At 43.0% G+C, this 27,079-nt stretch overlaps 1 protein-coding gene across 2 annotated transcripts in view; it reads left to right on the top strand.

Annotated features, from left to right (window-relative positions):
• Positions 1-24,035, top strand: part of TESPA1 (thymocyte expressed, positive selection associated 1) — a 40,306-nt gene extending 16,271 nt beyond the window's left edge. For both annotated transcript variants that reach the window (XM_069972219.1, XM_069972218.1), the window contains exons 2-9: positions 1,872-2,055; positions 2,364-2,409; positions 5,353-5,393; positions 10,530-10,583; positions 16,315-16,351; positions 17,181-17,264; positions 17,903-18,111; positions 23,017-24,035. In XM_069972219.1, the coding sequence (XP_069828320.1) occupies positions 1,908-2,055; positions 2,364-2,409; positions 5,353-5,393; positions 10,530-10,583; positions 16,315-16,351; positions 17,181-17,264; positions 17,903-18,111; positions 23,017-23,126 (729 nt within the window). In that variant the 5' untranslated portion in view covers positions 1,872-1,907 and the 3' untranslated portion in view covers positions 23,127-24,035. The remainder of the gene's footprint in view (positions 1-1,871; positions 2,056-2,363; positions 2,410-5,352; positions 5,394-10,529; positions 10,584-16,314; positions 16,352-17,180; positions 17,265-17,902; positions 18,112-23,016) is intronic.
• The last annotated feature ends 3,044 nt before the right edge of the window (positions 24,036-27,079 follow it).

Below are 27,079 nucleotides of genomic sequence, written 5' to 3'. Positions count from 1 at the left end.
AATAATATGCTACATGTGAACATTCCCTTAAAGGGAATGTACTATCATGAACATTTGCTTTAAAGGGAATGTACCATCAGGCCTGGGTTGAAGCACTGGAGGCGGGCTTACCCACCCCCAGTGGGAGGAAACCCCTGCCCCTCTATGACACTGCTCCATTAGAATCAATCGAGCTGTATCATAGAGGGTCAGGGGCTTCCTCCCACTGGGGGTGGGTGGGTCAGCCCGCCTCCAGGGCTTCAGCCCAAGCCTGATGGTGCATTCCCTTTAAGCGTTGCATATGAATAGAACGGAGCTAGAGCGGCGAAGCCAGTGCCGCGGTCCTTTTTTTAACTGCGGCTTGGTTCCTGCGCACGTTGCAGGTTTATTATCGAGCACCAGCCCAGGCTTAAGAACTGGAGGCGGGGCGGCCCATCCCCAGTGGGAGGAAACTCCCTCCCCTCTGTGGCACTGTTACATTCGAATCAATGGAGCCGCATCATAGAGAGGCAGGGGTTTAAACCCACTGGGGGCGGGCCTGACACCATCAGTGCTTCAGCCTGGGTCGTTGCTTGGTAATAGACCAGCACCAGCGCAGGGAAGCCGGTGCTGCGGTCCTTTGTTTTAACCTGATCGTACATTTGCTTAAATCAAACTTATTACACTGCTAAAGTTGGCTGATAATTTAATTCTACCACATATTAGTCAATGGATCACAGTGCTATAGATGTATTTTTTTTTTATTTTTGCATGGATAAAAATATATATATAGATACACAATGCATTTGGAAAGTCTTTACTCATCATTCTGCGCTCAGTACCCCATAATGACAAAGTGAAAACAGATTTTGCTAATTCTTTCAATTGCTAATTTATTCAAATGTAAAACCTAAATTATTTCCATGACATAAATATTCAGACATCACACTCAGTACTTACTGAGTATTTGACAGGCGGCAGAGGAAAAATTAACAAGCAACCTTTGTTTACCTCTCCCCATGCCCATGATGAGCAGCATGACTGGAAGGCATTTTCACCCGAGTTGTAATGATGTCACGACTTAGGGAGAATGTCACAACTTTGTAATGTATGTTATGTTAGTGAATCGCCCCCTTCCCCCTGTTTCCCGGCACCCACACCAGACCCGGAAGTGTAGTGTTCTATACATACCTGGGAAGGGGGGCGATTCACTAACATAACATACATTACAAAGTTGTATAACTTTGTAATGTGTGTTATTTAGTTAATAATTGTTTAGCGATGCACTACCCCTTTAAGAATATCTTTGTACTTTGTTCCTAAGCTTTATTTCAACCCTGACCAGTCTCCCTGTCCCGGCTACAAAAAGACACCCCACAGCATGATGCTGCCACCACCACCATGCTTCACTGTAGGGATGGTGTTGTCCAGGTGATAAGCAGTGTCTGCTTTCCACCAGATACGATGCACAAAATTGAGGCCAAAAAGTTCATGCTTGGTATCACTAGATGAAAGAATATTGCTTATTTTTTTGCAAACCTCAGGCAGCCCTTCACTCCCAATTACCTACTGTAGTTTGGTGAGGTGGCCAGCTTTTGGAAGGGTCCTGGCTTTTTCAGGCCTCTTCTATTCAAGAATTATGGAGGCCATTGTGTTCTTGGGAACTTTTAGTGCAGCAGAAATTTGTTGTACCCTTCTGCAGATCTGTTCCTCCACACAATCCTGTCTCTGATTTCTTTTTTATGAATATGCATTCTCATTATGTGGTATTGATTGCAGATTGGGGGAGATTGGATTTTCTTTATTTTATCTTAGCACAACATGAAAAATTCAAAAGGTCTAAAGACTTTCCAAATGCATGCAAATATAAAGATAGTCATTGTTTTACCTTACAACAAGTTTTAATTTTTCAGATTTCATAATTCCTACAATCCACAAAATTTTCAGCAATGACGGGCATTATATCACCCCACAGACCATTGGCATGGTCACGGTCACGTCATGCAAACAACATAGTCGAAGTAGAAGACTCATTAGCGCTAATAATGTCCATGTCAGAATTGACTTTCCAAGATATGGATGAAGCTTTTGTGGAAGGTGAGTATAAAAGCATAAGACTTACTCCTTCCCTGCTGCTAAAATCTTCATTTAATTGCTTCTGTTTTATACATACATCATACTTAATAGGCATCATGTGTAGATAATCTATTCTTTTTCTGTGTAATTTTGGATTAGTACGACTAGCACAAGGCCCAGTTTAATATCAAATGATGCTTTGGCCTTTTCTTTGTAATATTTTTTATCCATCTCTTTCTGTTATATAAATAATAATGTGAAGTAAAACAGTAAATGATATTGAATACAACACAAATACAAGATTTTCTTCCCTTTTCTCTTCCTTTCAGAGAGTTGTGCCAAGGAGAAAATACAAACCTGGCTGCAGGACTGCTGGTGGGTGAGCATGGTGCAGCACCAGTCTTTATAATAGTTATGACTATTTTCATTTTTGGACACCATTTAGCCAAGGCGTGCCTGCCGTGTGACCAACAATCACAGCACCATGCAACAGATCAGCAGATTACCCATTTTTCACTTAAATTTTAATGTTGCAGGGTTTTAGCAAGACAAACTGTAGTTATCTGTAAATCTGCAGAAATGTACTAGTCTATGAAAGCTGAGCTGTTTTGCATTAGCTGAATGCCAATATGTACAGTATGTTCTAAGTGTTTCAAATAAAGGACGTTATCAAAATTCCTATAGGCTATGTTAGATGGAATTTGAGGTCCTAAACTTGTGCACTGTCCACTCAGCCAAATAGTGAGTGAGGTGGAATACCACTAGGCCGCTGATTGTGGTAGAGGAAAGGGTTGCCGCCTCAGACAAACACAATGGGAACAGCTCTGGGAGAACAGCAGCAGCAGAGTGAGAAAGGCCAGGGACCTCTTGACGCGAAGATAGATATAGGTGTAGGTCCCTGAGGTGGGACCTACATGTAGAGGGTACTTATGGCATATTCTGTGGATATGCTATAGGTGTCCCAGATAGGTATACCCCTTTAAATATAACCTGTCAGGTATTTATGCTGCCTTGTCAGACAGTAAACATTTACTTGTCCAGTTGCACCATAACCCTTGGTGCACCTGGCCATTGCCTCCTTATGAGTATACATCACTTGCTGTGCATCGACATTCAGTTAAAAATACTCTTGAATAGGCAGCATCCGGATTGAAGCACTGAGGGCTGTAGTACTGCTCCCAGTGCACCCTCTTTAGCATAATAATAGTGGTGCAGCGTAGGGGTCTAATATAAATGTATATTGGTAGTCAGTGCCCCTGCTCTATAAGTTTATAACAGGTTAGATTTGTTTAACCTGCTGCTAGGTTTTCTTAGGCCTGCCTAAAAATTTGGGAGTATGGGGCTGGACAACTACTTTAATTCATATTGGACATTGAGAAAAATTCATGACATATCTCTTGGAAGAAAATAATTACTGTCAGCCCAGTCAGTATCCTCTAATTGTGACATGTGAATAATTCCCAATCTCATAGTAAATCCTCATATACTGTAAATCTTGGCCCTTGCAGATTTTCAACATCCTATTACCTTGTCTGACTAAACGTGTAGGGTAACAATATTTAACAGATTAATGCAAAATCTACAAAACATTACACCTTCTACATAGTGTGCAGTTGTTGTATGTGGAAGTGATTTTTGTTGTTCATGAATATTAACAGAAATTCACTACTTTCACTGGTACATGAGCCCTGCTGAGAACTGACAAGAACAGACAAATCATCTGCCAAGGTTTTTTTTTTGCGGAACATGTTGCCCTATATTTTATCTGTTTGCAAAAATATTCTAGGTAAATACATTGTTAAATATGTATATGGCTATGTTCACACACAGTACTTTTGCTCAGTATTTTGCTCAGTATTTTGCAACTAAAACCAGGAGGGGATTGAAAACACAGAAAGGCTATGTTCACACACTGTTGAAATTTAGTGGATGGTGGTCATTTAATGGCAAATAATGATGGTTGTTTTAAAATAATGGCAATTATTCTTCATTAAATGACGGCCATCAACTCAATTTCAACAATGTGTGAACAGAGCCTTCCTGTGTTTTCAATCCACTCCTGGTTTTAGTTGCAAAATACTGACCGAAATACTGAGCAAAAATACTGTGTGTAACCATAGCCTAACAACACTTTGTGCCCCCCTTTGTGAAGCCCCAATTACACAGGGTGATCTGTGGGAGCAAGTGAGCGCCGACTTGTCAGGTCAGCGCTCGCTTGCTCCTCATTCCCTGCTCGCTGTCAGGGCTAATACATGCCCAGACAGGGAGCAAGTAAATTGGGGGGGGGGGGGGGGGGGGGAGTAGACCGCTGGGAGCTGTGCGGGTGCTCATAGTTAATAATACAGCCGATAATCGTTTCTGGTAATAGGGCCTTTAGCTACTGTAGGTGTCCTCTAGGTACAGTTGCCTGATAGAGTATTACTTGGGAAAACAAGCAGCTTTAACTTTTCTTTTAGCTGACACTGCTTCATGGCCACAGTATTGTATACTGTAATGGTTGTGTACTCTTTCAGCAGTATAATGTATTCTACCACACTGCAAAAAAAATGTTTAGGAACAGTTAGGGAAAAATTACTAAAATTTCAAGTGTTGACTCAATTGCGCAGATCTCATCCCAAATAAACATGAGTCCATGTGTGATTGAGATAAATCTGTTTTGGTGGTAAGAAAGAGACTTGGACCATGTTAGGTGGTTTCAATTTTATTGCTCATCTTAGTAAATTCTTCAAAGCATTATCAATATCAAAGCTGTGACTCAGAATATTGTTACAAATGACATTTGAAGTCATATTTTGTTACAAACACTGTAAGGCTATGTTCACACAACGTTTTTTTCAGCTCCGTTTAAAATGACGTCCATTATTTTGAGTATAAAATTTTGGACGTTTTTCGAAGCCTGGCATCCCCTAAGTGCAATGACTGGTGTTTGCACATTATTTTAGTGTGGGGTTACTAATTGGCCTTTGGTTGTGGCTTAACTGAAAAATCCATTGAATTTAATAGTAAAAACGGAGAAAGAACAGTGACAAAAGAAGAACTGTGTGTGAACAACTAATAAAAAAACGTCCGCTATTTGCAAAAAAAGTCCGAAAATAATGTTCATGTTCATTATTTTGTCGTCCGCAGCAAAAACGTCCGTTTTTCAATGCATTGTGTGCATAGGACGTCCGTCTTCCCATTGACTTCAATGCAATTGCATTGAAGTCAGTTAAATTGCTGCAAAAACAGACTTTTTTTAAACAGCGAAATCGGACGTTTTTTCTCCATTTTTGACGTTGTGTGAACATAGCCTCACCAATGCTTTTCCATGTTTTGCAGTTTAAGTTCTGAAGACTCATGTGAAGATGTTAATCCTAAAGGTAAATCTGTTAAATGAAATATGTTTATTTGTACAAGTCTCATTCCCGAACTGTCTAAACTATAGCACCTGGCCAGGCAGCAATAAAGGGCTACTGAGGTTCTGGCTTGCCATTCTGGTAGAACCAGTTCACTTTATGGGCACTAATGACTGAAGATCCTCGGGCCTGTATTTAACCATCATGCTCGCCCCTGGGTGACATTACCAGCAGAACATCCTTAAAGCATTACTGTGATATGCAGTAACTTTTGACGTGTCATCAGACATCCATCCACAAACCTGCATTTTTTTTTTTGAATGTCTGCGTCAATAAAGCTGTCTTACATGGACTGGTGAGTGCCAAATTTAGTTTTTTCTTGGGCTGTATTAGTAAGTTATATATCTGGGGGTATAATATATACAGTATCTATATATACTGTATGTTTCCTATGCTTGGCAGCTGACTATCAATTGTGGTAACAACAATGAAGACTTTGGTATTCCCTTGGTTGTACGCAGTCACTGCCAAATGTTCGATATCTCAGAATCAGTACTAGTTTCTCGGTCTAAATTTAAACTATCTAACCGTAAATGTCCCTCAGGCGACCATCTTCATTGTGACTACCTCTTTACTTCTATTTAGTGATGGGATCTCCATGGCACACTTTTCACTACCACAACAGAAGTCTCATGGGTCTCTTCCGCCATAGCTTTCTCTCTCTTTGTTAATGTTGTCCATTTCTATGCTGTTGGTTGTCCACTTATCTCTGTTGCTCCAGTAGACATCTCTCTCACACCAATGCACCACTGCTAGGCCATCACACAGACCAGGTATGCTGATGTTTTTTCCACGCTGCTCACACTATGGCACTACACAATCATTTCTAGCTGGGATTCCATGCAGTTTAAAGTAGGCAAAGGGACTTGGTCACATGGTCTCAGCCTCACCAGACAGTCACAGTCTTAATAAAGGCTTCACATGCAAGTCCTGGCTAGCTACCTAATGGCCTCATGGTGACCAGGAGTGAACCTCCCTGCCACTGTGCTGGTAAACTTTGTTGGACACCACCCTAGTAAGTCTTGGAAAACATGAATACAGCCTATAGACTGCATCTGTGTTTTCCTGGCAGCCCTTGGGTGGCATTCCAACTTCTACAGCTGGGAAGAATCAAACACCGAGCGTTTGGGTTCAGACAATGTTGACAAACTTGGAACATTTTGACAAATTCTCTCAACACCAACAAATACCTTGGTTAACAACACCCATAACATTTCTCGGTTTTACATTAGACTAAGCTTACCCAGGGGGTTTCTGCAGTTTGTTGACTTTCAGTTTTAACCTCCTTAGGGTATATTCACACGGGCGGGCTCGCAGCGAGATTCTCGCTGCGAGCCCGGCAGGTCCTGGCAGTTCCCATACACTACATACTTGCTGCGGTCTAAACGACCGCAGCGAGTATGTAATTATACCGCCCTTAACCCCTTCTGCTCCCGCCCGGCTCCCCCGCTGTGTATATACTTTACCTGTCCTCGCTGCACGGGTCCGGCGTCCTGCTCTCCCGCCCGGCCAATCAGTGGCTGCGGCTGGGCGACACACTAATTGGCCGGACAGGAGAGCAGGACGCCGGACCCGTGCAGCAAGGACAGGTAATGTATGCTTACAGCGGGGGAGCCGGGCGGGAGCAGAAGGGGTTGAGGGCGGTATAATTACATACTCGCTGCGGTTATTTAGACCGCAGCAAGTATGTAGTGTATGGGAACTGACAGGACCTGCCAGGCTCGCAGCGAGAATCTCGCTGCGAGCCCGCCCGTGTGAATATACCCTTACAGAATATTTAACCATAAAGTGTATAGCCTCTCCTGAACATTATTGTTTATCTACACCGATTTCTTACAACATTTTTTTATATATCCTCATAGCGGTCAGAGCATTATGTTTCTGATATTGCACCCAAAAAAAGCATTAAAAAGAAATGCTGGTTAATCCTATCCAGTAGCCTATCCAAGAAATGTTTAGTTTTCTCGGCATTCAATGCCAACAAAGATACACAAAAAAACTATAAATATTGGAACATACTGCTCAAATACATCTAACACTTAGGCTGGGTGTTCTCGTACCAGGTCTAATGATTGTCAAGTATGAGGCGTTGCATACAGTACCTACAGGGAATCTAGCCTTTGAAAGTCTGCATATTCACTTGGAACATAGTAGCACACCACCAATCTTGTTGATGACTACTACAGTTGTATGACTGCCGAGATCCCCACTGATCCTGAGACTGAAGACAGAACACTAGTTTAGCACTGAGCCCTTTCACAGTCTTTCCCTGCACAGCTTTGCCCTATACCTACCTGTACCCCCTTCATTCTCAGGACTGGATTTTTTTTCCTTTTGTATCCAATAAATAAACAACACATTTTAATGTCAGTTTATAGTTTTTATACTTGCCTGGTTCTTACGTAACATCACTTTGATGACAACAGATAAAGATAACTCAAAACAGGAAATCCTCACTGCTTCTTGTAACTGAAGTTATTTATAGATAACCACTTGTCAAAACGTTTCTGTTGAAAAGACAAAACCTAAACAAAGTTTGCTTGTGAGTTGGGTCTGTATGAATGATGCAAAATATAGTATGCTTGCAAATGACAACCAAACAAGTTAATCTGAGCTAAATAAAGAATAAACTAAATAAAGAATAAAATAAACAAATTAAAGGGGTATTCCCCCCAAAATTATTTTTGCATTAATACGCAGCCCACCCGTAGCTTTCCATCTTTCCAATATAAAGTTATTATGGATTCTGCACAGTATTGCTGTTATCCAGCTGCATTCACCTCCACGGATTGCATAGAATCATCAGACCTCAGTCCACACCGACACACTCCCTGCTCCTGGCCCCCACCCTCCGTGTCGGCATCAGGTGTGCTCAGTCCCAGCACAGTGAAGTGACTGAGAACACTAATGGGGTGGCTGCTGTTACAGAGGGAGACAGTGATGAGCGCAGCTGTGACTGCATCCCTCTCTAACAGCAGCCACCTGGTCACCCCCAGCCCAGAGCTCACCCCCTGTGTCCAGAGCCTCCCGGCAGCACTCACCCGCAGCACACAGCCCCCCGGCCCACAACCAGCCGCCCCCCCCCATCACCCGTGGCATCCCTCACTCACCCGAGGCATAGCCGCTGCACTCACCCGCGGCGACCCCCCCCCCCGTGGCAAGCTCCGCCCCCGCGATCGCCCGCGGCAAGCTCCGCCCCTGCCCCGCGATCGCCCACGGCAAGCTCCGTCCCCGCGATCGCCCGCAGCAAGCTCCGCCCCCCATCGCCCGCAGCAAGCTCCGCCCCCCCAATCGTCCGCGGCTCTGCTACACTGTCCCCCCCAACTCAGCTCTGCTACACCGTCCCCCCCAACTCAGCTCTGCTACACCGTCCCTCCAACTCAGCTCTGCTACATCGTCACCGCCAACTCAGCTCTGCTACACCGTCATCCCCAACTCAGCTCTGCTACATTGTCATCCCCAACTCAGCTCTGCTACAATGTCACCCCCAACTCATCTCTACTACAATGTCACCCCCAACTCAGCTCTGCTACGCCGTCGCCCCCAACTCAGCTCTGCTACACCGTCATCCCCAACTCAGCTCTGCTACATTGTCATCCCCAACTCATCTCTGCTACAATGTCACCCCCAACTCAGCTCTGCTACAACGTCACTTCCAACTCAGCTCTGCTACACCGACACCGCCATCTCAGCTCTGCTACACTGTCATCATCTCCTTCATTGTCTCAGCTCTGCTACTTCACCATCATCAGGTATAAGCATTGCATGATGGGAAATGTAGTTTCCTATCTTGGATATAGATCGGCTTTTAGAAAAACTTGTAACTCAGGAACGGCAGCAGCTAGAAAGATGGGAGACGGCTCAAAATACTCAGAGGGACTTGGTGAGTAAGACCAGCTAGGTTTGGGAGCATTTATTTGTTTAGCTCTTGGGGGGAGTACCCCTTTAATTAAATAAATGTTTTTATGTTCTGGGGAAAATAATAATAATAATTAAAATTTTATATATATATATATATATATATATATATATATATATATATATATATATATATAGTGGTACCTCGATTTAAGAGTAACTTGTACTGAGAGCGTTTTGCAAAAAGAGCGCCCAGTTTTTCAAAATTGTAACTTGGTTTAAGAGCATTGCTTTGGTTTAAGAGCTCCCTGTACTGGGTGGACTGTGGCGGTAATCTCTTAATAGCTGTAACCCCTCTCTCTCTGGAAAGAGAGGGCTGCTATACTGTGCCTACATCTGCCCTGCTCATTCTATCTTGCTCTATGCAGTCTCTGTCAGCCCTTGTGTTTGCCATCATCTCCATTCCTGCTATAATGTGCCCACTCATACTCAGTTATACACACTGCTGCTATAATTTGCCTGCACTTACACTCAGCTATACACACTTCTGCTATAATCTGCCTGCACTCTCACTTAGGTATACACACTACTATAATGTGCCTGCACTTACATTCAGCCATTCACACTGCTGTATAGAAAAGTTTCTGTCACTGTCCTATAGTGGAGTCTTTCCCTGCAAGGCATGATGTATCAATATGATGCCGGGAGCAGGGAAAATATTTAAATTTTTATTGCACTATAATGACACAGCTGCACAACTGCTTCATTACAGTGCCGCAAAGATTCAAACACTTTCCCTGCTCCCGGCATCATATTAATACATCATGCTGCATGGGGAAAGACTCCACTAAGGGGCTTTCCCATCCATGCTGTTCATGCTTCATGGAATAAGCCCTAAAAGTTAGAAAATGAAGTTAGTAAAGATACCCATAAACATGCCACAAGTATGTGCCCCACAGCAGACTGCATCTCTTATATTAATCATTTTAGTTCAGTAAAATCATGTCATTAAGCACACACATTGGATGCATTTATTACTATACATGCATTTCCTTTCTGCCCTACACTTGTTATCTCACTATATCATACATGTCAGTAAAATAAAGCCCTGTCTGTATCCATTATAATCACTGATGATTTATATCTCTGGTTTCGTCTATGCCTATATACATATGAATTAGTTCTCGGTGCTTCAGCTTCCCCCACCCAAAAAAAATAATGATTATTTTTCTCGTTTTCAAGTGCTATTTTGTAAGGGAAACAGCTTGGATGATGACTTTACCCTTGGAGCTGAAGGTAAGACTAAAAGACGAGCATACTGACAAAGTAGACAATAGAAAAGGATCTTCTTCTGCTCCCGGAAACAGAGCAACTCTTGTTCATGGGCTTTGTGTAATATCAGCTATAGGCCATGTAGAAAGGCCTGATGACAGATTCTGATAACGAAACAGACCATTGTCTAATTTTTTAATTAATACATTGTTTTAACACTAATGTTATTTAGTAATATTCTTGATTAACCCCTTAAGGACAGAGCCTGAAATGGCCTTAATGACAGAGACAAATTTTATGAATATGACCAGTGTCACTTTATTCATTAATAACTTCGGGATGCTTTTACCTATCCGGCTGATCCTGAGATTGTTTTCTCGTGACATATTGTACTTTACATTTCTGGTAAATTCGAGTCGATACTTATAACTAATCTTTATGAAGAAAACCCAAATAACGTGAAAAATTGTGAAAAAAATGCATTTTTCCAACTTTGAAACTTTTTTGCTTATACAGAAAGTGGTTATACCACATAAATTATTTATTTTTATCCACATTAATTATATATTAAATAGCATTAGCAACATGTCTACTTTACGTTGGCGGCATTTATTAAACGATCTTTCATTGTTTTTAGACAATAGAAAGCTTAAAACATAAGCAGCAAATTTCCAAATTTTCAGTAAAATTTCAAAATCAGATATTTTTAGGGACCTGTTCAAGTTTAAAGTGTATTTGAGGGGCCTGTATGTTAGAAAGCCCCACAAAGCACCCCATTTCAGAAACTGCACCCCCCCACACTCTGCAAAAGCACATCCAGAAAGTTTTTTAACCCTTTAGGAGAGTCACAGAAATAAAAGCTAAGTGTGTGAGAAATTTGAAAATTTTAATTTTCTGTGCAGAGATTTTATTGTAATCCAATATTTTTCATATTTATAAACTTACTACCAGAGAAATTCACCCCAATATTGATTGCCCCGTTTCTGCAGTTTATAGAAATACCCCATATGTGGCCCTATTGCGCTATTTGACACAACCACAAGCCTCAGATACAAAGGAGCGCTTAGTGAATTTCAATGGCTCCGTAATATTTGGTCATTTCTGACTGTACCACTTCAGGTTGGCAGAGGCTCTGGGGTGCCAAAACGTAAAAAACACCCCTAAAGGGACACCATTTAGAAAACTACACCCCTCATGGAATGTAACAAGGGGTGCGGTGAGCATCTCAACTCCACAGGTGCTTCACAGATTTTCCTAACAATATAGCGTGAAAAAAGAAAAAAAAAATTTTTACACTAAAACGTTCTAGCCTTCATTTTTCATTTTCACAAAGGGATGAAAGGAAAAAAGAAACACAAAATGTGTAGCGCAGTTTCTCCCGAGTACGGAAATACCCAACATGTGGACATAAAGTGCAATTTGGGTGCAGGGCAAGCCTCCAAAGGGAAGAAGCGCCAATTGGCTTTTGGAAGCTGGATTTCACTGGAATGGATTTCAAGGGCCATGTTGCATTTACAGAGCCCACGTGCTGCCAAAACACTGGAAACCCCCCACACGTGACCATATTCTGGAAACTACACCCCTCAAGGAATCTAACAAGGGGTGCAGTGAGGATATGGACCCCACTGGTGACGGGCACAAATGTAGAAAAATGTGACGTGAAAGTGAAAATTTTCATTTTTTCACTTTCACGGCACATATATGCCCGTCATCCAGGGGTAAATATCCTCACTGCACCCCTTGTTAGATTCCTTGAGGGGTGTAGTTTTCAGAATAAGGTCACCTGTGGGGGTTTCCAGTGTTTTGGCAGCACAAGGGCTCTGTAAATGCGACATGGCGTTCATCATCCATTCTGGCCAAATCCAACCTCCAAAATCCAAATGGCGCTCCTTCCCTTCGGAGGCATTCTCTGCACCCACATGGTGCTTTATGTCCACATGTGGGGTATTTACGGACTCGGGGGAAATTGTTCTACACATTTTGTGGCTTTTTTTCTCTTTTAACCCCTTGTGAAAATGAAAAATTCAAGGCTAGACCTACATTATAGTGTAAAAAATGTAATATTTAATTTTCATGCCACATTGTTCCACATTTGTACCCGTCACCAGTGGGGTCCATATGCTCACTACACCCCTTGTTACATTCCCTGAGGGGTGTAGTTTCCAAAGTGGGGTCACTTGTGGGGGTTTCAACTGTCTTGGCAACACAGGGGCCTTTTAAATGCAACAAGGCCCTCGAAATCCATTCCAGCCAAATCCAGCCTCCAAAAGCCAAATGACGCTCCTTCCCTTCGGAGGCTTACCCTGCACCCGCATGGCGCTTTATGTCCACATGTGGGGTATTTTCGTACTCTACTGAGCTCTACACATTTTGTGTTTTTTTTTTTTATCTTTTAACCCCTTGTGAAAATGAAAAAATCAAGACAAGATCAATGATTTAGTGGTTAGTAATGTTGGTCTAGCCTTGATTTTTTCCATTTCCACAAGGGGTTAAAAAAGAAAATGAATGCAAAACGTGTAGGGTAATTTCCCCTGAGTACAAAAATACCCCATATGTGGACATAATGTGCCATATGGGCACAGGGCAAGCTACCAAAGGGACAGAGCGCCATTTAGAGGCTGGAATGGAGGATGGAGGCCATGTCGCAATTACAAAGCTCCTGTGCTGCCGGGACAGTAGAAACACCCCACAAGTGACCCCATTCTGGAAACTACACCCCATAAGGAATCTAACAAGGGGTACAGTGAGCATATGGACCCCACTGGTGATGGGCACATGTGTAGAACATGTGTCGTGAAAAAAAAAAACAAAACATTTTTTCAATTTCACGGCACAAATGTGCCCGTTACCAGGGGGCCATATCCCCGCTGCCCCCCTCAATAGATTCCTTATGGGGTGTAGTTTCCAGAATGGGGTAACTTGTGGGGAGTTTCTACTGTCCTGGCCGCACAGAGGCTTTGTAATTGCATCATGGCATCCTCTAATGGCAATGGCGGCCATACCTATTTAGCTGGGGAAAAGGGACAATTTTAATATATTTTGGGGGTATTGGGCCAATTATTAGTTTATAAGGTTGAAAATGACAGGTGTCCATCAAATTCAACCTGTGTTGATCCAGAGGAAGGCAAAAAAACCCTTGTGAGGCAGACGACAGAAGCCTCATCACAGGGGAAAAATTCCTTCCTGACTCCATAATGGCAATCAGAATAATCCCTGGATCAACGTGACCCCTGAAATAGGAATAAGGGACAGAATTTAGAAAATGTAGAACCCCAATGACGTGTGGTACGCCTTGAAGCAATCCAGTATGCAGAGGCCGGGGTGATCAGGACAGGCGTCACACTGGAAAATGGCGTCCTTCCTGATCCCCCTGTTACGCCACACTCTGCACTTCTCCTGGGGTCTCCCATTCTCCTGTGTGCGGGACGTCACCTGGAAAATTTTGTCCTGGTGCGATACGGGGTCCTTCATATCTAGAAGCGCTGGGTCCTCTCCATGGCTGCTAAATATTAGGGCTTTATTACTGCTTCTGATATTTTCGGATCGTGCCGCAAGCTACAGTAGCTCGAGCAGCGAGGGACCGGAAGAGGGGGTGCTGGTATAAAAGTTATCCCCGTACAGGTGGTGACCTTTATCCAGCAGTGGGAAGATCAGTTCCCAAACGATCTTCCCACTAACTCCAAGGATTGGGGGGGGGGGGGCATCTGGGGGCTGGATTCGGGTGTCCCTTCCATCATACACTCTAAGGGTACGTGCACACTGCGGAATGGAGAAGGATAACCCTTTGTGCATTCCGCAGCTGGCACCCACCGGCAGACTGATGCAGGCGCACGTCTCCGCTCGTGTCACACTCCATTCTATGCACAGGTGGATTCCCCCCTCCGTCCAAAGAATAAACGTGGTTATTCTTTGGACGGACAACGGAATCCGCCCGTGCATAGAATGGAGTCTATGACACGGGTGGAGACGCGCGCCCGCATCAGTCCGCCGGTGGGTGCCAGCTGCGGACTGCACAAAGGGTTATCCTTCGCCATTCCGCAGTGTGCACGTACCCTAAATCTGTAAGTGTACCCTGAGGTACTCTCACAGAGTTTGGATAATTTCACGCCATACCGTGATCTCTTATTGGGACGGTACTGGTGGAAAAGACGTGTCTGGGGAGCAGCGTACGCTACGCTACCCCCAGACACGTCACTGGATGATGAGGATGAATGGAGGAAAGAAGGATCCCCCCCATTCATCCTCACTGGCTGTTTCGGTGTCGGAGGCAATAATAACGTATGCGTCCAACGCCGAAAACACCCTTGGGGCCATCTTTATACGGGGACTAGTATATGGGGTATGTAAATGTGTACTGGTGTAGTGTAAAACTTTATTCCATGTAGTGTGGTGTAATGTAGTGTTTTTTACGTTTTTTTGACAGTAAGAAAAAAAATATCCCTACGCCAAGAAAGTAGTTGCTGATAAATGCCGCACTTATGTGCAGCACTTATCAGCAGACAGTGGCGGTAGGATATAGGGGGGAAAAACGCCCCTATGCCAAAAAGGAGGAGTTGCTGATCAGTGGCGCACCTACGTGCGATGCTGATCAGCACTCAGTGGCGTTAGGGCGCATAAAAAGTAAAAAAAAAAAAAAATTAGAAAAAAAAACTAAAACAAAAAAACCCACTTTTTTTTAACCTAAAGCAACTGATCAGTGAATAATATTCACTGATCAGCCACTAGAGGCTTTTACAGAGAAGCTGACGAAGACTGACGAAGATAGGGGCCACGGAAAAGCCCGAAGAGCCGGAAATTGCCGACGGGACCCGACCGAACTCGGAAGTGAAGAGAAGAGGACGCGCGGGATCCGATCGCCGCTCCGGACGCCCAGATCTGGTGAGTATAGTGCACCTACACTATACACACCTGTTCTGCACCCCTCAGCTACCTAGCTGAGGGGTGCAGAACCCGGGGACATTGTTTTTTAACGCTTTTATCGCCGTGATGGGCCGGCCGGTACTGGCCGGCCTATCACGGCGATCGTGGGGGTGGCACTGGCGCCATCTTTTCCCCGGACACTAATGGCGATTGGTGCTGTCTCGGACAGCACCAATCGCCAGTGCTTTCCGGGTCACCGGGTCACCGATGACCCGGAAAGCTGTTTTCAGCTGCTATTGGCTGATCTGTATTGATCAGCCTATAGCAGCGATCGTCGGCACGGGAGGGGTTAATCACCCCCCGTGCCGACGAGCATAGATGGCCTGCTATACATTATAGCAGGCCATCTTCCCCGATCGCTGTGTGTGAACACACAGCGATCGGGGAAACATCGGGCGTAAATTTACAGTATGTGTAATTTTCTGTTTACCATTCAACTTCCGTTGAGTGGAAACTTTAGTAATTGCTGAGACGGCTCGCTGCTGTCGGGAACTGCATGGCTGTCTAGATCTTGCATTTTTTAGACCCCTGCTCTGATCAAGCACTGCCATACAGCGCTATATAGGATGGTACATCCGTCTCTCCGACGCTGTGCGCCGCAGACTCCGACAGGAGCTGCATTTTTTTTTTTTTAAATCCATCTTAAGGGTGCCTTTACACATTTTGGATTACAGTGGATTTCACGCTGGAACTCTGTACTGACTGATCTAATTGTCCACAAGGTCCCTATGGTTTTAGAAGTAATTTACTTTTATTCTTTTTTTTTTTTTTTTATATATTTTGCTGTCATTTGGGACATCTCTATACTTATTGTGTGACACTTTTTTTCTTTCAGCAACTTTTTTATCTAATCACTTTCAGAACAGAAAAAGGTAAAGAACAATTCATGTACTGGTAATCCCATTGCTTTATTGCTTCGATCTCTTAGACACTTTTACTGTATATACACTGTATAGTTGTTGTTTTTTTTTTAGAATACTTGAGTGATAGGAAGCCATACAGTATATGTAACACATTTTTTCCCTAGCTCATGCTCTTTCTCAACCACTACTGTATAAAGCAATCTGTGAATCCTGTAACCCACCCCAACCCACTGGAACATTTGTGCAGTCATAAATAAATGATGCCCATGCTGTGTTTTAAAAGAATCTTGGTCTCCTTATTTGCTGAAAAAAGTAGTTTGAATCCGTTGACAGCAGGATCAAAGAGGCGGGGCCTAGGGCTGCCGTGCCATGTCTCTGTGCTTTCTCCCTGCCTCTCTCCAGGAATGCCCATGAACTGGATTACATCCACTTTGTATCATCTGACTCTGATAGTTCAGAGAACAAGTCTAATGTGTGGTCTTTTTAAAGGGGTTCAATTGGTTAAAGGGGTTATCTAGCGCTACAAAAACATGGCCCCCTACTGTTGTCTCCAGTTCAGGTGCAGTTTGCAATTAAGCTCCATTTACTTCAATGGAACGGAGTTTCAAAACCCCACCCAAACTGGAGACAACAGTAGGGGGAAAGTGGCCATGTTTTTTGTAGCGCTGGATAACCCCTTTAAGGAGGCCATCTGCTTATAGAGGGGCAACTAAATCTAGGAAATGGGGTCTTCTCAATAGAGTGGTCTTAGGAGATTTCACTGTACATATACATTTAGTAAATTCTATTTACAAAGAATATTTAGTTACACTACATTTGCTGTTATTATTGTTCACAGTGAGGTGTTAGATCGCCCAAATCTGAAGATCATGAACCTGGGTAACAGTATGGCCTCTGACACTACCACTAAAACCAGTTCAAGGTATGACCTAGTATATGAGTGTTCAGGACTTCACTAATACCCTATATCTGACTTCTTTCTCACATAGGGTTAAAACTGCTGTGTAACTGTGATATATGCATTACACTTAAAGGAATCTGTCAGATGGTTTCACATAGTGTAACTAATGCCATAACCAGGTACAGGTTAGAAGCACCTTCACAGGCATGCCTTTACATCTGCCATCTTCTACATCTGCGCCAAGCCATTTGTGTACTTCCATATATATGCAGATGAGCAGCAAGTGCCCACACGGTGTCCAGCATTTTCTTCCTCTATCACGCTTTGCCTCCTCTTCCCTCATTTGTTTAATAGCCTCTGTGTTGTGTACTGTATGGAATGGAAATGCTTAAGGCAATTGGCTGTGACCTGCAGCTACAAAAGATGGTCGGCCCAAGCCTGTAGGCACTTGTTGCTCATATGCATACATGAAAAAATACAAACTGTTCAGCTAACAAGTAGAAGCTTGCAAATGGAAAGGTACCCTTGTGATAGTGCTTATAACCTCTATCAGGTGCTGTGATCAGTGACACTATGGGGCATTTTAACTTAATGTAATGATATTAACAGGACATGCTCTACAATTGCCTAATGTCTCACTGTCATTCTGTTTTTTCCAGTATATCAGAGGTCCTCACCCAATGTCAAACAGACCCAGAGACTGTCCTCTATAATTTGGGATTTGCCAGTGAGAAAAGCTGTTCTATGTATAAAATCCCTTCCAGGTTTTTCCTCATTCCTTCCAAAGCAGAAGGCATCAACTTCACAATGTATTTTCAGTCCCTTTTGCACAGAATAATGAGAGGAGACTCCAGCTATATACCAGCAGGTAATCTAATTATAAAGAATAATAATACTGTTGCTCCAGGTATGTATGTATGAAGCCATAAGGGGTGTGTCTGTATAAGGGTGCCTTCACACACACCAGATCCGAATTCGCAGTGAAATTTGCTGTGGCTCCAGTGTCAGTGCCTCACTATGAGAATACATACTCGCAGTGGCATTGACATCCCGCTGTGTGTATGTAAGTTACCCCGGGTAGCCGGAGCACACATCGCCTCCTCCCCGCTCCAGCTTGCTTCGGGGGTTCTCGGCAGGACGTCCCGCTCAGCCAAACATTAGCTGCGGCAGGGCAGTGCACTGATTGGCTGAGTGGGATAAGAAGACTCCTGGAACCCTTGAAGCAAGCCGGAGCGGGGAGGAGGTGACGTATGCTCTGGCTGCCATGGGGGCGGGAGGTTACCTTACTTACACACAATCCCGCTGCAAGTATGTGTTCTCACAGGGATGCACTGACACTGGATCCACAGTAGATTTCACTGCAAATTCGCAGTGTGAAATCTGCTGCGGAGCCGGTGTGGGTGAAGGCACGCTAAACCCTATCCACATATACAGTCTATTTAAAGTGTGCAAAATAGAAGCTGGTGTAAAGTGCCCATAGGAACCAATCACAGCACAGTTTTTAGCTCTGCTGAAATGAAAGCTGAGCTGTGATTGGTCCCTTTGGGCTCTTTACATCAGTTTCAATTTTGCACACTGTGATAAATCTGGGCTGGCGGCAATAGTGCCTCTATTTACAGTGCCATATGAGTAACTCTTGTAACAGTGCTCAGTGGCTGCCCTTTCCAAATACAGTGTAAGCAGCATACCCTAATAAACTGTGCCAGAAGACTGTCCCCTATTAACAGTGTCAGCAGACTGACCCCGCCCCCCGCCCCAATAAACTACGCCAGCAGCCTTTCATAATAAATAGAAATGATTGAGTAGTGAAATATTCAAATTTTCAAATGAATATTGAGTTGAGTAGACCCCGATACTCGACTATTCGATCGAATATCGAATCCCATTAAAGTCTATGGGAGAAAAATGCTCGATCAAATCAAAATTCGACTGCTTGGAGGTCACCAAGTCCACCATAACACTTCAGGAAATGATGCCAACACCTCTGGAATGCAACTGGGACAGCAGGGAAAGCATGCCTGGGTGCATCTAACACGCCAAAGTCGCATCATTATGCCACTATCACAGCCTCTCAACAAACTCCAAACACAATATAATCTCTATGTAAAGTTGAAAAAACACCAGGAAACCTTCTTTCCTCTACATTATCATGGCCAGAAAGCCAAATTTTAGGCAAAAGAAACATTTTCATGCACCCCTTTAAATCACGTTGCCTGTGACAACTACAGATGGCATAGGCAAGGGGGAAATCAAACAGCACCAACCGCTAACTGTCCTTGTGTGTGTGTGTTTGATGTGATCAGTCATTTTCTACATATAAAGTAGTGTGGTTCTCATAGAAACCATGTAAAAACTGAAATTGAGGCCCGTCTAAGAGGTGAGCCCTCCAAAAATCAAGGGAGTTACAGGAGAACTGATAACAATACAGTCTTCTTAAGAAGCCCTGTAATTTGAATGTTCAAACTTTAAATCCTTTAGGGTACAAACACACACAGCAGATACACAGCAGATACGCAGCAGATTTGATACTGTGTTCAGTTCTTTAGATCTAATCTGCTGCGTATCTGCTGCGTATCGCAGCAGTAAATACGCAGCGTATAAGCTGTGTGTGTTTGTACCCTTAAAGAGAATACAAATTTAAATTTAATTTGATGGAAAAACCACCCACTACTACTTCCTCTACCGACCTGATTGATCCTGCCTGCTAAACAGTGACTTCTTCCACCTGAAAAGATATAGAAAGAAAATTAGTAGGCCCTAGAAGTGATTCCTTCAAAAATTGATTTTGTGGTGAGGCCTCCAACATTTCTATTCAATTCGATTTAATTTACAAAAAAAAAAAAAAGTAAATGAAAGATTGAATTGAATTCAAGTTAATGTAAAATCAAAGATTAAAAAAACAGCCGATAAAACTGCCCCTTTATCGAGCTGCTGGCTTCTGCCTTTGAAACAGCTGTAAAATGAAAAGTAGGTAGAGGACACCCCCAGCAAGTTTTTGTCCACAAATTAAATGGTTTGAAATGGACAACACAAAGATCCTATTAAAATAGCAAGATTCTGATTAAAATTTGAAATGACAAGTTTTTGCCCACACAAGTTTTCGCCCTAACAAGGGCTTTTGCGGGTCTTTCCTGCCTGAAATCAACTAATAACTAACTAACTAACTCTGCTACACACTGTCCCTCTCTAGCTTCAAGTAGCATCTGATAACGAATCTCAAATCCACTATTCTATACATGGCAATTAAGATGAGCCCTTCAAAAATTAGCTTAAGGCCCTTAAGGTGAACCCTCAGAAAAAGTGTATGGATGGCCCTTGAAATGAGCCCTCTAAAAATTCTATGGAGTCCCTTGAAAAAGCCCCCGAAAAAATTATGAGCATAGACCTCTTAAAAATTCTATTGAGGCCCTTGAAAGAGCCACCTAAAAATTAGGTGCATAGCCCTCTTAAAAGTTATATGGAGGCCCTTGAAAGAGCCCTTGAAAAAATTATGAGCATAGCCCTTTAGTTGAGCCTCAATGCTGCTCCTTCCCACTTAGCCCAGTGACACTGCATGCCTGAGGTTTGCAGAATGTGCAAACTGCGCTGAGTTTATCATCCGCGCACACATTTAAAAATCTCCACACCAAAGAAGGTGTCCTTGATGTGGGAGTTTTTCATGAATGGCTGCTACGGGGAACAGCTGGAGCCCCGCTGCCTCTGCCCTGTGTTCTCTCAGTGGATCGCCCTCTGCGTCTAGTTGCCTTTTGAGGTGCTGCACAGCCCTCCTCATCTCCACTGCTTTCCCTGCTGGACATCACCTGAGGCCAGGTCGGGTCGGTGACTTCATCATCCAGCACCTCCTCTTCCACCTTCTGCTCCTTCTCCTGCCCAATCCCCATACCAACAGCCTCCCCTGATGGCAACTGTGTCTCATCATCATCAATACCTATCACTACCTATCAGTATCATCAAGTACCTTAATGGAGTCCAATTTGGGAAAAGGACCCGAAAAGAGCTCCTGGGAGTGGACTTGGGTAGCATGACTCTGTTGGTGAAATTGGGCAGGTTGAAAGGAAGGAGTGGACTGGATAGATGTTTGGGTGCTGGACAAGTGAGTGGAAGCATTATAAGCTATCTACTTTACCACCTGTTCACGCTGCTCGGGCCTCAGCAGCGGTGTACACTGGCCCCTGCTTAATTGTCGAATGAATCCAGGGATGCTGGATTACTGTAATGCTGGCTGCCCTCACCAGTACGCATTGCATCTCCACTCCTGTGGCTTGTGCCCCCACTGTGCCTCCCGTGCCCCGTCCTCATCACCTTGCGCTAGCTTTATGCATTGTATCCGTACAAGGCTTTTCAATTCTGTACAGCACCCAGAACAGTGACAACACGCTTAGATTTTTGAACTTGGCACACAAGGAGCTTACAGCCGTATACCCTTACTAATGTGATGCAAGAATGCCCTACAGCAGGCAACAGGCATTTGACTTTATAATGTGCACCACAGCACCCAGAACAGTGACAACATGCTTAGATTTTTAAACTTTGCACACAAGGAGTATACACCCTATACCCTATACTGAGAGATACATTGCAGCCTATTCCACACACTGCATTCCAGCTGCCTGTCTGTCTGAACACATGTGCTTGTGCTGCTAGCCCTAGCCGGTTTAATATCTGTGTATCTTTGGCTTAATGTGTTTTTTTCTATAATTTTAGTTCCAAAAAGGGCTTTTGGGTGTCTCTCCTGCCTAATATGACCTAATACCTGACTGTCCCTGCCACACACTGTCTCCCTCTCTAGCTCCAAATCTCATCTGAATCTCAAATACACTTTTCTATGACTGTAAAGGTCACATGGTTTACCCAGCCAATGAATGTAGGTGATTTTTTTTTTCACAGCCTGTGTGCTCCTAGTGCCTGTACCCCCACCCCCCTTGCATAGTTATTGGTAAAAAACAAACAAACAAAAAAACGCCAGGGAAGGTGAAAGGGGATTCGAGTTTCTGACCGAATACTCGATCAAAATCGAGTATTTTGAATAGTGTACTATTCAATCTAATACCTACTCTATCAAGTAGTACACGTTCATCTCTAATAATAAACAGTGTTAGCAGCCTTTTATAATAAACAGATAAAGCCGGCCAGGGATTTATTTACATGAGCTGTCTCGGAAGGGAGGGAGGAGACAAGAGAAAAGCTCTGACACAGATTTTTGTGTCTTTAGGGGAAAGTAGCAGCTTAGAACTGGGGGAAGGAGACTGAATATATAATAATAAATATGGAATGAATTGTTAGGCTAACCATGGGCAGCAATATATGAAAAGTTATGTTTGATCAGAATACCCCTTAAATTAGGGTAATCCAAATGATGTTGAATTGTAAATGTGTTGGCAGTAGGGATGGTCCGAACCGGTTCGTACGAACCCGAACTCTCGGTAATGATTCCCGCTGTCTGCCCGCTCCGTGGAGAGGGTGGATACAGCGGGAGGACCGCCTGGAAAACTGGGATACAGCCAGAGCTATAGGCTGTATCCCAGTTTTCCAGGCGGTCCTCCCGCTGTATCCACCCGCTCCACGGAGCCTGCAGACAGCTGAAATCTGATGCCGAGCGTTCGGGTTCATACGAACCCGAACCTCGTCAGTTTCGGTCCATCCCTAGTTAACAGCATGCATGTGTTTGTGGACGCTGTCTTTCTAATTTTACAGTCATTATGGACATTTTTATTTGGGTTAGGCCTCTTGTCTACATTTTTCCTTCACAATAGTTTTCTATGTGTCTTTTTAGATCATGGATTGCTGAACGACAAACTATATCCACCTCATAATTCATACCCTTACATAAGGACACCAGGAAAAAAGGAAAACAACCAAAGACATTGGACACACTTACCTTGACATGAGTATATATCAAGTGAAAGAATGTCTTACCCACTGAACTGAGAACACCGCCTGAGCACTACAGTGTCACAGAGATACTTATGGACTGTAAGGCCAATTCAGCAGACTACTGAGATACACTGCAATAAACTACAGACATGTATTATTTATTTATAAGAAATATATTCTTGAGCTTTCAATCCTACCCCATCCGTGTGACTGTGTCATTACAGTACCACGAAGATTCAAACACTCTCCTTGCTACCCAGCATCATATTGATACATGATGCTGGGCGGGAAAGGAGTCCACTACAGTGTTTTACCTGTCTGTAGGTTCCATGTATTAGGGAAAGTAAGAATAAGCCCTTAGTGTGAGCCCAAGAGAAGCCATTGTTAGTGTAGGACCATGCCTTGGAGGGCACCTTAACGTGGTGAGATGGTACACTCTATTTGATCAAATGGTTTGAGAAAAAAATAAATTCTTTCAAGAAATCTATAGAACAATTTTTTTTTTGTTATGTTCTTATATTTTTCACTGATGTGTTACAAGTTTTTTTTTTTCATGACAGTGCCTATTTAAGTTACAGCTGATAGGAGAAAAGTAAATCAAAATCATTCCCTTTACTTTTAATTTATGAGTATCAATTACTGTATCTATACCAGTGGACTCCGATCTGTAGTGAGACTACAACTCCTAGCATGCCTTGATAGCTGAAGTGTTCAGGGCATATTAAGAGTTGTATTTTACCAACAGCAGGATGTCCACAGGTTGAAGATCACTGATATGTCTATTGAGAAGACTGTGTCTACCCTTGTACAATACAAATGTAGAAAATAAAGATATTGTGGATTTTTTTTAATTTTAGCACACATGCAGGTGGATTGCCCAAAATACATGTCAAACATAAAGTCTAAAAACTTGAAACACCTTTGATTTATATCTCTGTTGTACTGACATCTAGTGGCCCAAAGGGAAATGTTTTTTTTTTTTTTTGTTAAGATTTTATTGTAAATTGATTTTTTTCCTTTAAAAATGGCTGAAAATTTTTCATTACATTTACACAGTCTTAATTGCTACGATGTTACAACTTATATCTTGATTTTCTAAAGTTCAGGTAAATGCACATTATATATATAACACAAAGTAAGTAAACTCATTTTGTAGCTTGTGTACCACTTTAGAAGACAGAAGTCTTGTACATGGCTTTGGCCAGACACGGGCTAAAATTCAGCCCTGGCATTGGAAAGCACAGAGACCCACTTACTGTCTTGTTTATTTTAAGCATGTTTAACCCTTAGACGACCCAGGGCGTATAGTTACACCATGGGAAGTCTGTCCCCAGACGACCTAGGGCGTAACTGTACGCCCTGGGTGTTTCTCCCGCTATGAAGCGTGCTCCGGAGCGGAGAGCGCTTCACAGCAGGTGGGGGCCGGCTGCAGTGAGCAGCCGGGACCTCACCGGTAATGACACGCTGCAGCGATCGCGCTGCCGCGTGTCATTAACTCCTTAAAGTGTAAGTGACAGGGGGAGTCCCCTGTCACTTACCGATCGGGACCCCCGCAGTGTGACTGCGGGGGTCCCGATCGGTAAAACGGACCGCCGGAGGTCTCTTACCTGTCTCCCTGCGGTCCGATCGGCGATCTGCTGCACTGAGGCTGCACAGGCAGGCTCAATGAGCAGATCGCCGATAACACTGATCAATGCTATGCCTATGGCATAGCACTCATCAGTGTAGAAATCAAACTAATGTATGTACAAGTCCCCAAAGGGACTTCAAATGTGTAAAAAAAAAAAGTTAAAAACACTAACACACTACCCCAAAACCCCTCCCCCAATAAAAGTTGAAATCACCCCCCTTTCCCATTATATAAATAAAACATATAAAAATAAATAAACAAATAAACATATAATATACCGTAGCGTGCGTAATTGTCCGTTCTATTAAAATATAACAAGCGTCATTGCGAACGGTAAACGGCGTACACGAAAAGAGGGAAAAAAGTGCGCGGATTACCGATTTTATGTTGCATTATATATAAAAAAAAATTAATAAAAAGTGATCAAAACGTCCGATCTTCACAAATATGGTATTAATAAAAACTAGAGATCATGGCGGAAAAAATGACACCCCATACAGCCCTGTAGGTGAAAAAATAAAACCGTTATAAGCGTCACAATAGTCCCATTTTATTTATAATTAATTGCCAAAAAAAAGGATTTCATAAAAAAATATATAACATTAGAGAATCTGTGTAACCTGCATATGGTTGTGTTCGGGCTGACCTATAGAATAATTGTATCATGTCGCTTTTACCATATAGTGCATTACGTAGACACAGGAACCCCCCAAACATTACCATATTGCATTCTTTCTTGCGATTTCACCAATTTATATCTTCATAAATAATATATTTGGAATTCCATCGTACATGTTATGGTAAAATGAATGACGCCATTACACAGTACAACTATTCCTGTAACAAATAAGCCCTTACATGGCCTTGTAGATAAAAAACTGAAAGTGCTAGAGCTCTTAGAAGGGGAGGAGAGAAAAACGGAAACACTAAGATCAAAATTTGCGCGGTCCACTGGGTCATTTTGGGTTTGGGTTAAAGGGTTAAAGGTTTTGTTCACAAGAATTTTTCGTGTTTTTACAAACCCATGCCGAGTTTCGCCACAGTATCCTGCTAATTTTTCAAGTGTTCCTGTATGCTAGCCAGGTTGTGCTAGTACACCTTGGAATGTAACTACTGTTACTGGGGCCTGTACTACTGGACTTGTCACTCTTTGCCCTCTACCAGCCATAGATGGGTCACAATGGTGTTCACAATATTGCATAAATAATGTCATATTTACTGTGTACCTGCAATGTTATTATGAAGAATGATTATATCAGGCAGCACTGTGCACAATCATCATCAAGTTGGCGCCTAAGGTCCTTTTTTTTTTTTTTTATAATTTCTTTTTATTTTATTTTCAGTGCTAAGGGTGATCTGAGAGACACTCCTCTCTCCATTCCTCCCTTTGCCTTCTAACCTTCTCCCCTTTTTTGGAATCCCTAATTTATAAAAGTTCAAATCGTTTCACCATTTTAACCTTCAGGAACCATCAACTTGCACATAATGATAACTATAGCTAGTATCATTAGTTTACTTATTGTTCTTTTTCTTGTTTTACATAAATATTTCCCCAAACTATTGCTCGAGGGTCCGGTACCAGTTCCACCTTGGGTACTCTATTAATTTTAGCCGTAACTTCTTTTCAAAATCTTTATATCATTATATCATGTGACAAAGGTCTGAATTTACATGATTACACTTACAACATTTCCTCTTATTTGACTCATTCCCCTCAAACTTATTCAGTAACCTCGGTGTGTAGTATTACCCATAAGTAATCTTTGGTTGTATCAGCCTATAATTTATATTATTAGTTGCGATAACATTTTTATAAATATTCTCCCAGTCCTGACTAGAGTGACTATCAAAAATGTTATCACAAAACCGACTCAATCTTATATGTGTCTTATCTGCAGTAATCCCCATGAAGTGTTTATATATAAATGTCAGGGGCTTACTTCTATATGTGGAGAGGGCAGTCATTAGGGGGTTAGGTATAAAATAATGTAAAACCAGAAATACAGACACTGGACCCATGCTCTCTTGTGTGTCTTCCCGCAACCCAGACTGGTCACCCTATACACCCCTGCCTCCCTCCCCACCTCAGACTGATTAATCTGTGCTTCCCCTGTCCAACCTAAGAATGGTCACTTTGTACACTCCTGCCCCCCTCCCCAGACTGGTCACTTTGTACACCCTTTCCCCCCTCCCCACTCCAGGCGTGCTCTATAGTGCAGACTGTACAGGACCTGCTGCGACATCGTAGTCACTTATCAAGGTCCTTCAACATCAACAGCTACTACTGAAACTTCTGAATTGTCCCCTTGCTGCTGTTTAGCCCTAATTTGAG

Source organism: Dendropsophus ebraccatus, chromosome 5, assembly GCF_027789765.1.
Source record: "Dendropsophus ebraccatus isolate aDenEbr1 chromosome 5, aDenEbr1.pat, whole genome shotgun sequence".
Classification (NCBI taxonomy): domain Eukaryota; kingdom Metazoa; phylum Chordata; class Amphibia; order Anura; family Hylidae; genus Dendropsophus; species Dendropsophus ebraccatus.
Note: the sequence above shows the minus strand (reverse complement) of the source record. Positions and strands in the feature narration are given on the sequence as shown.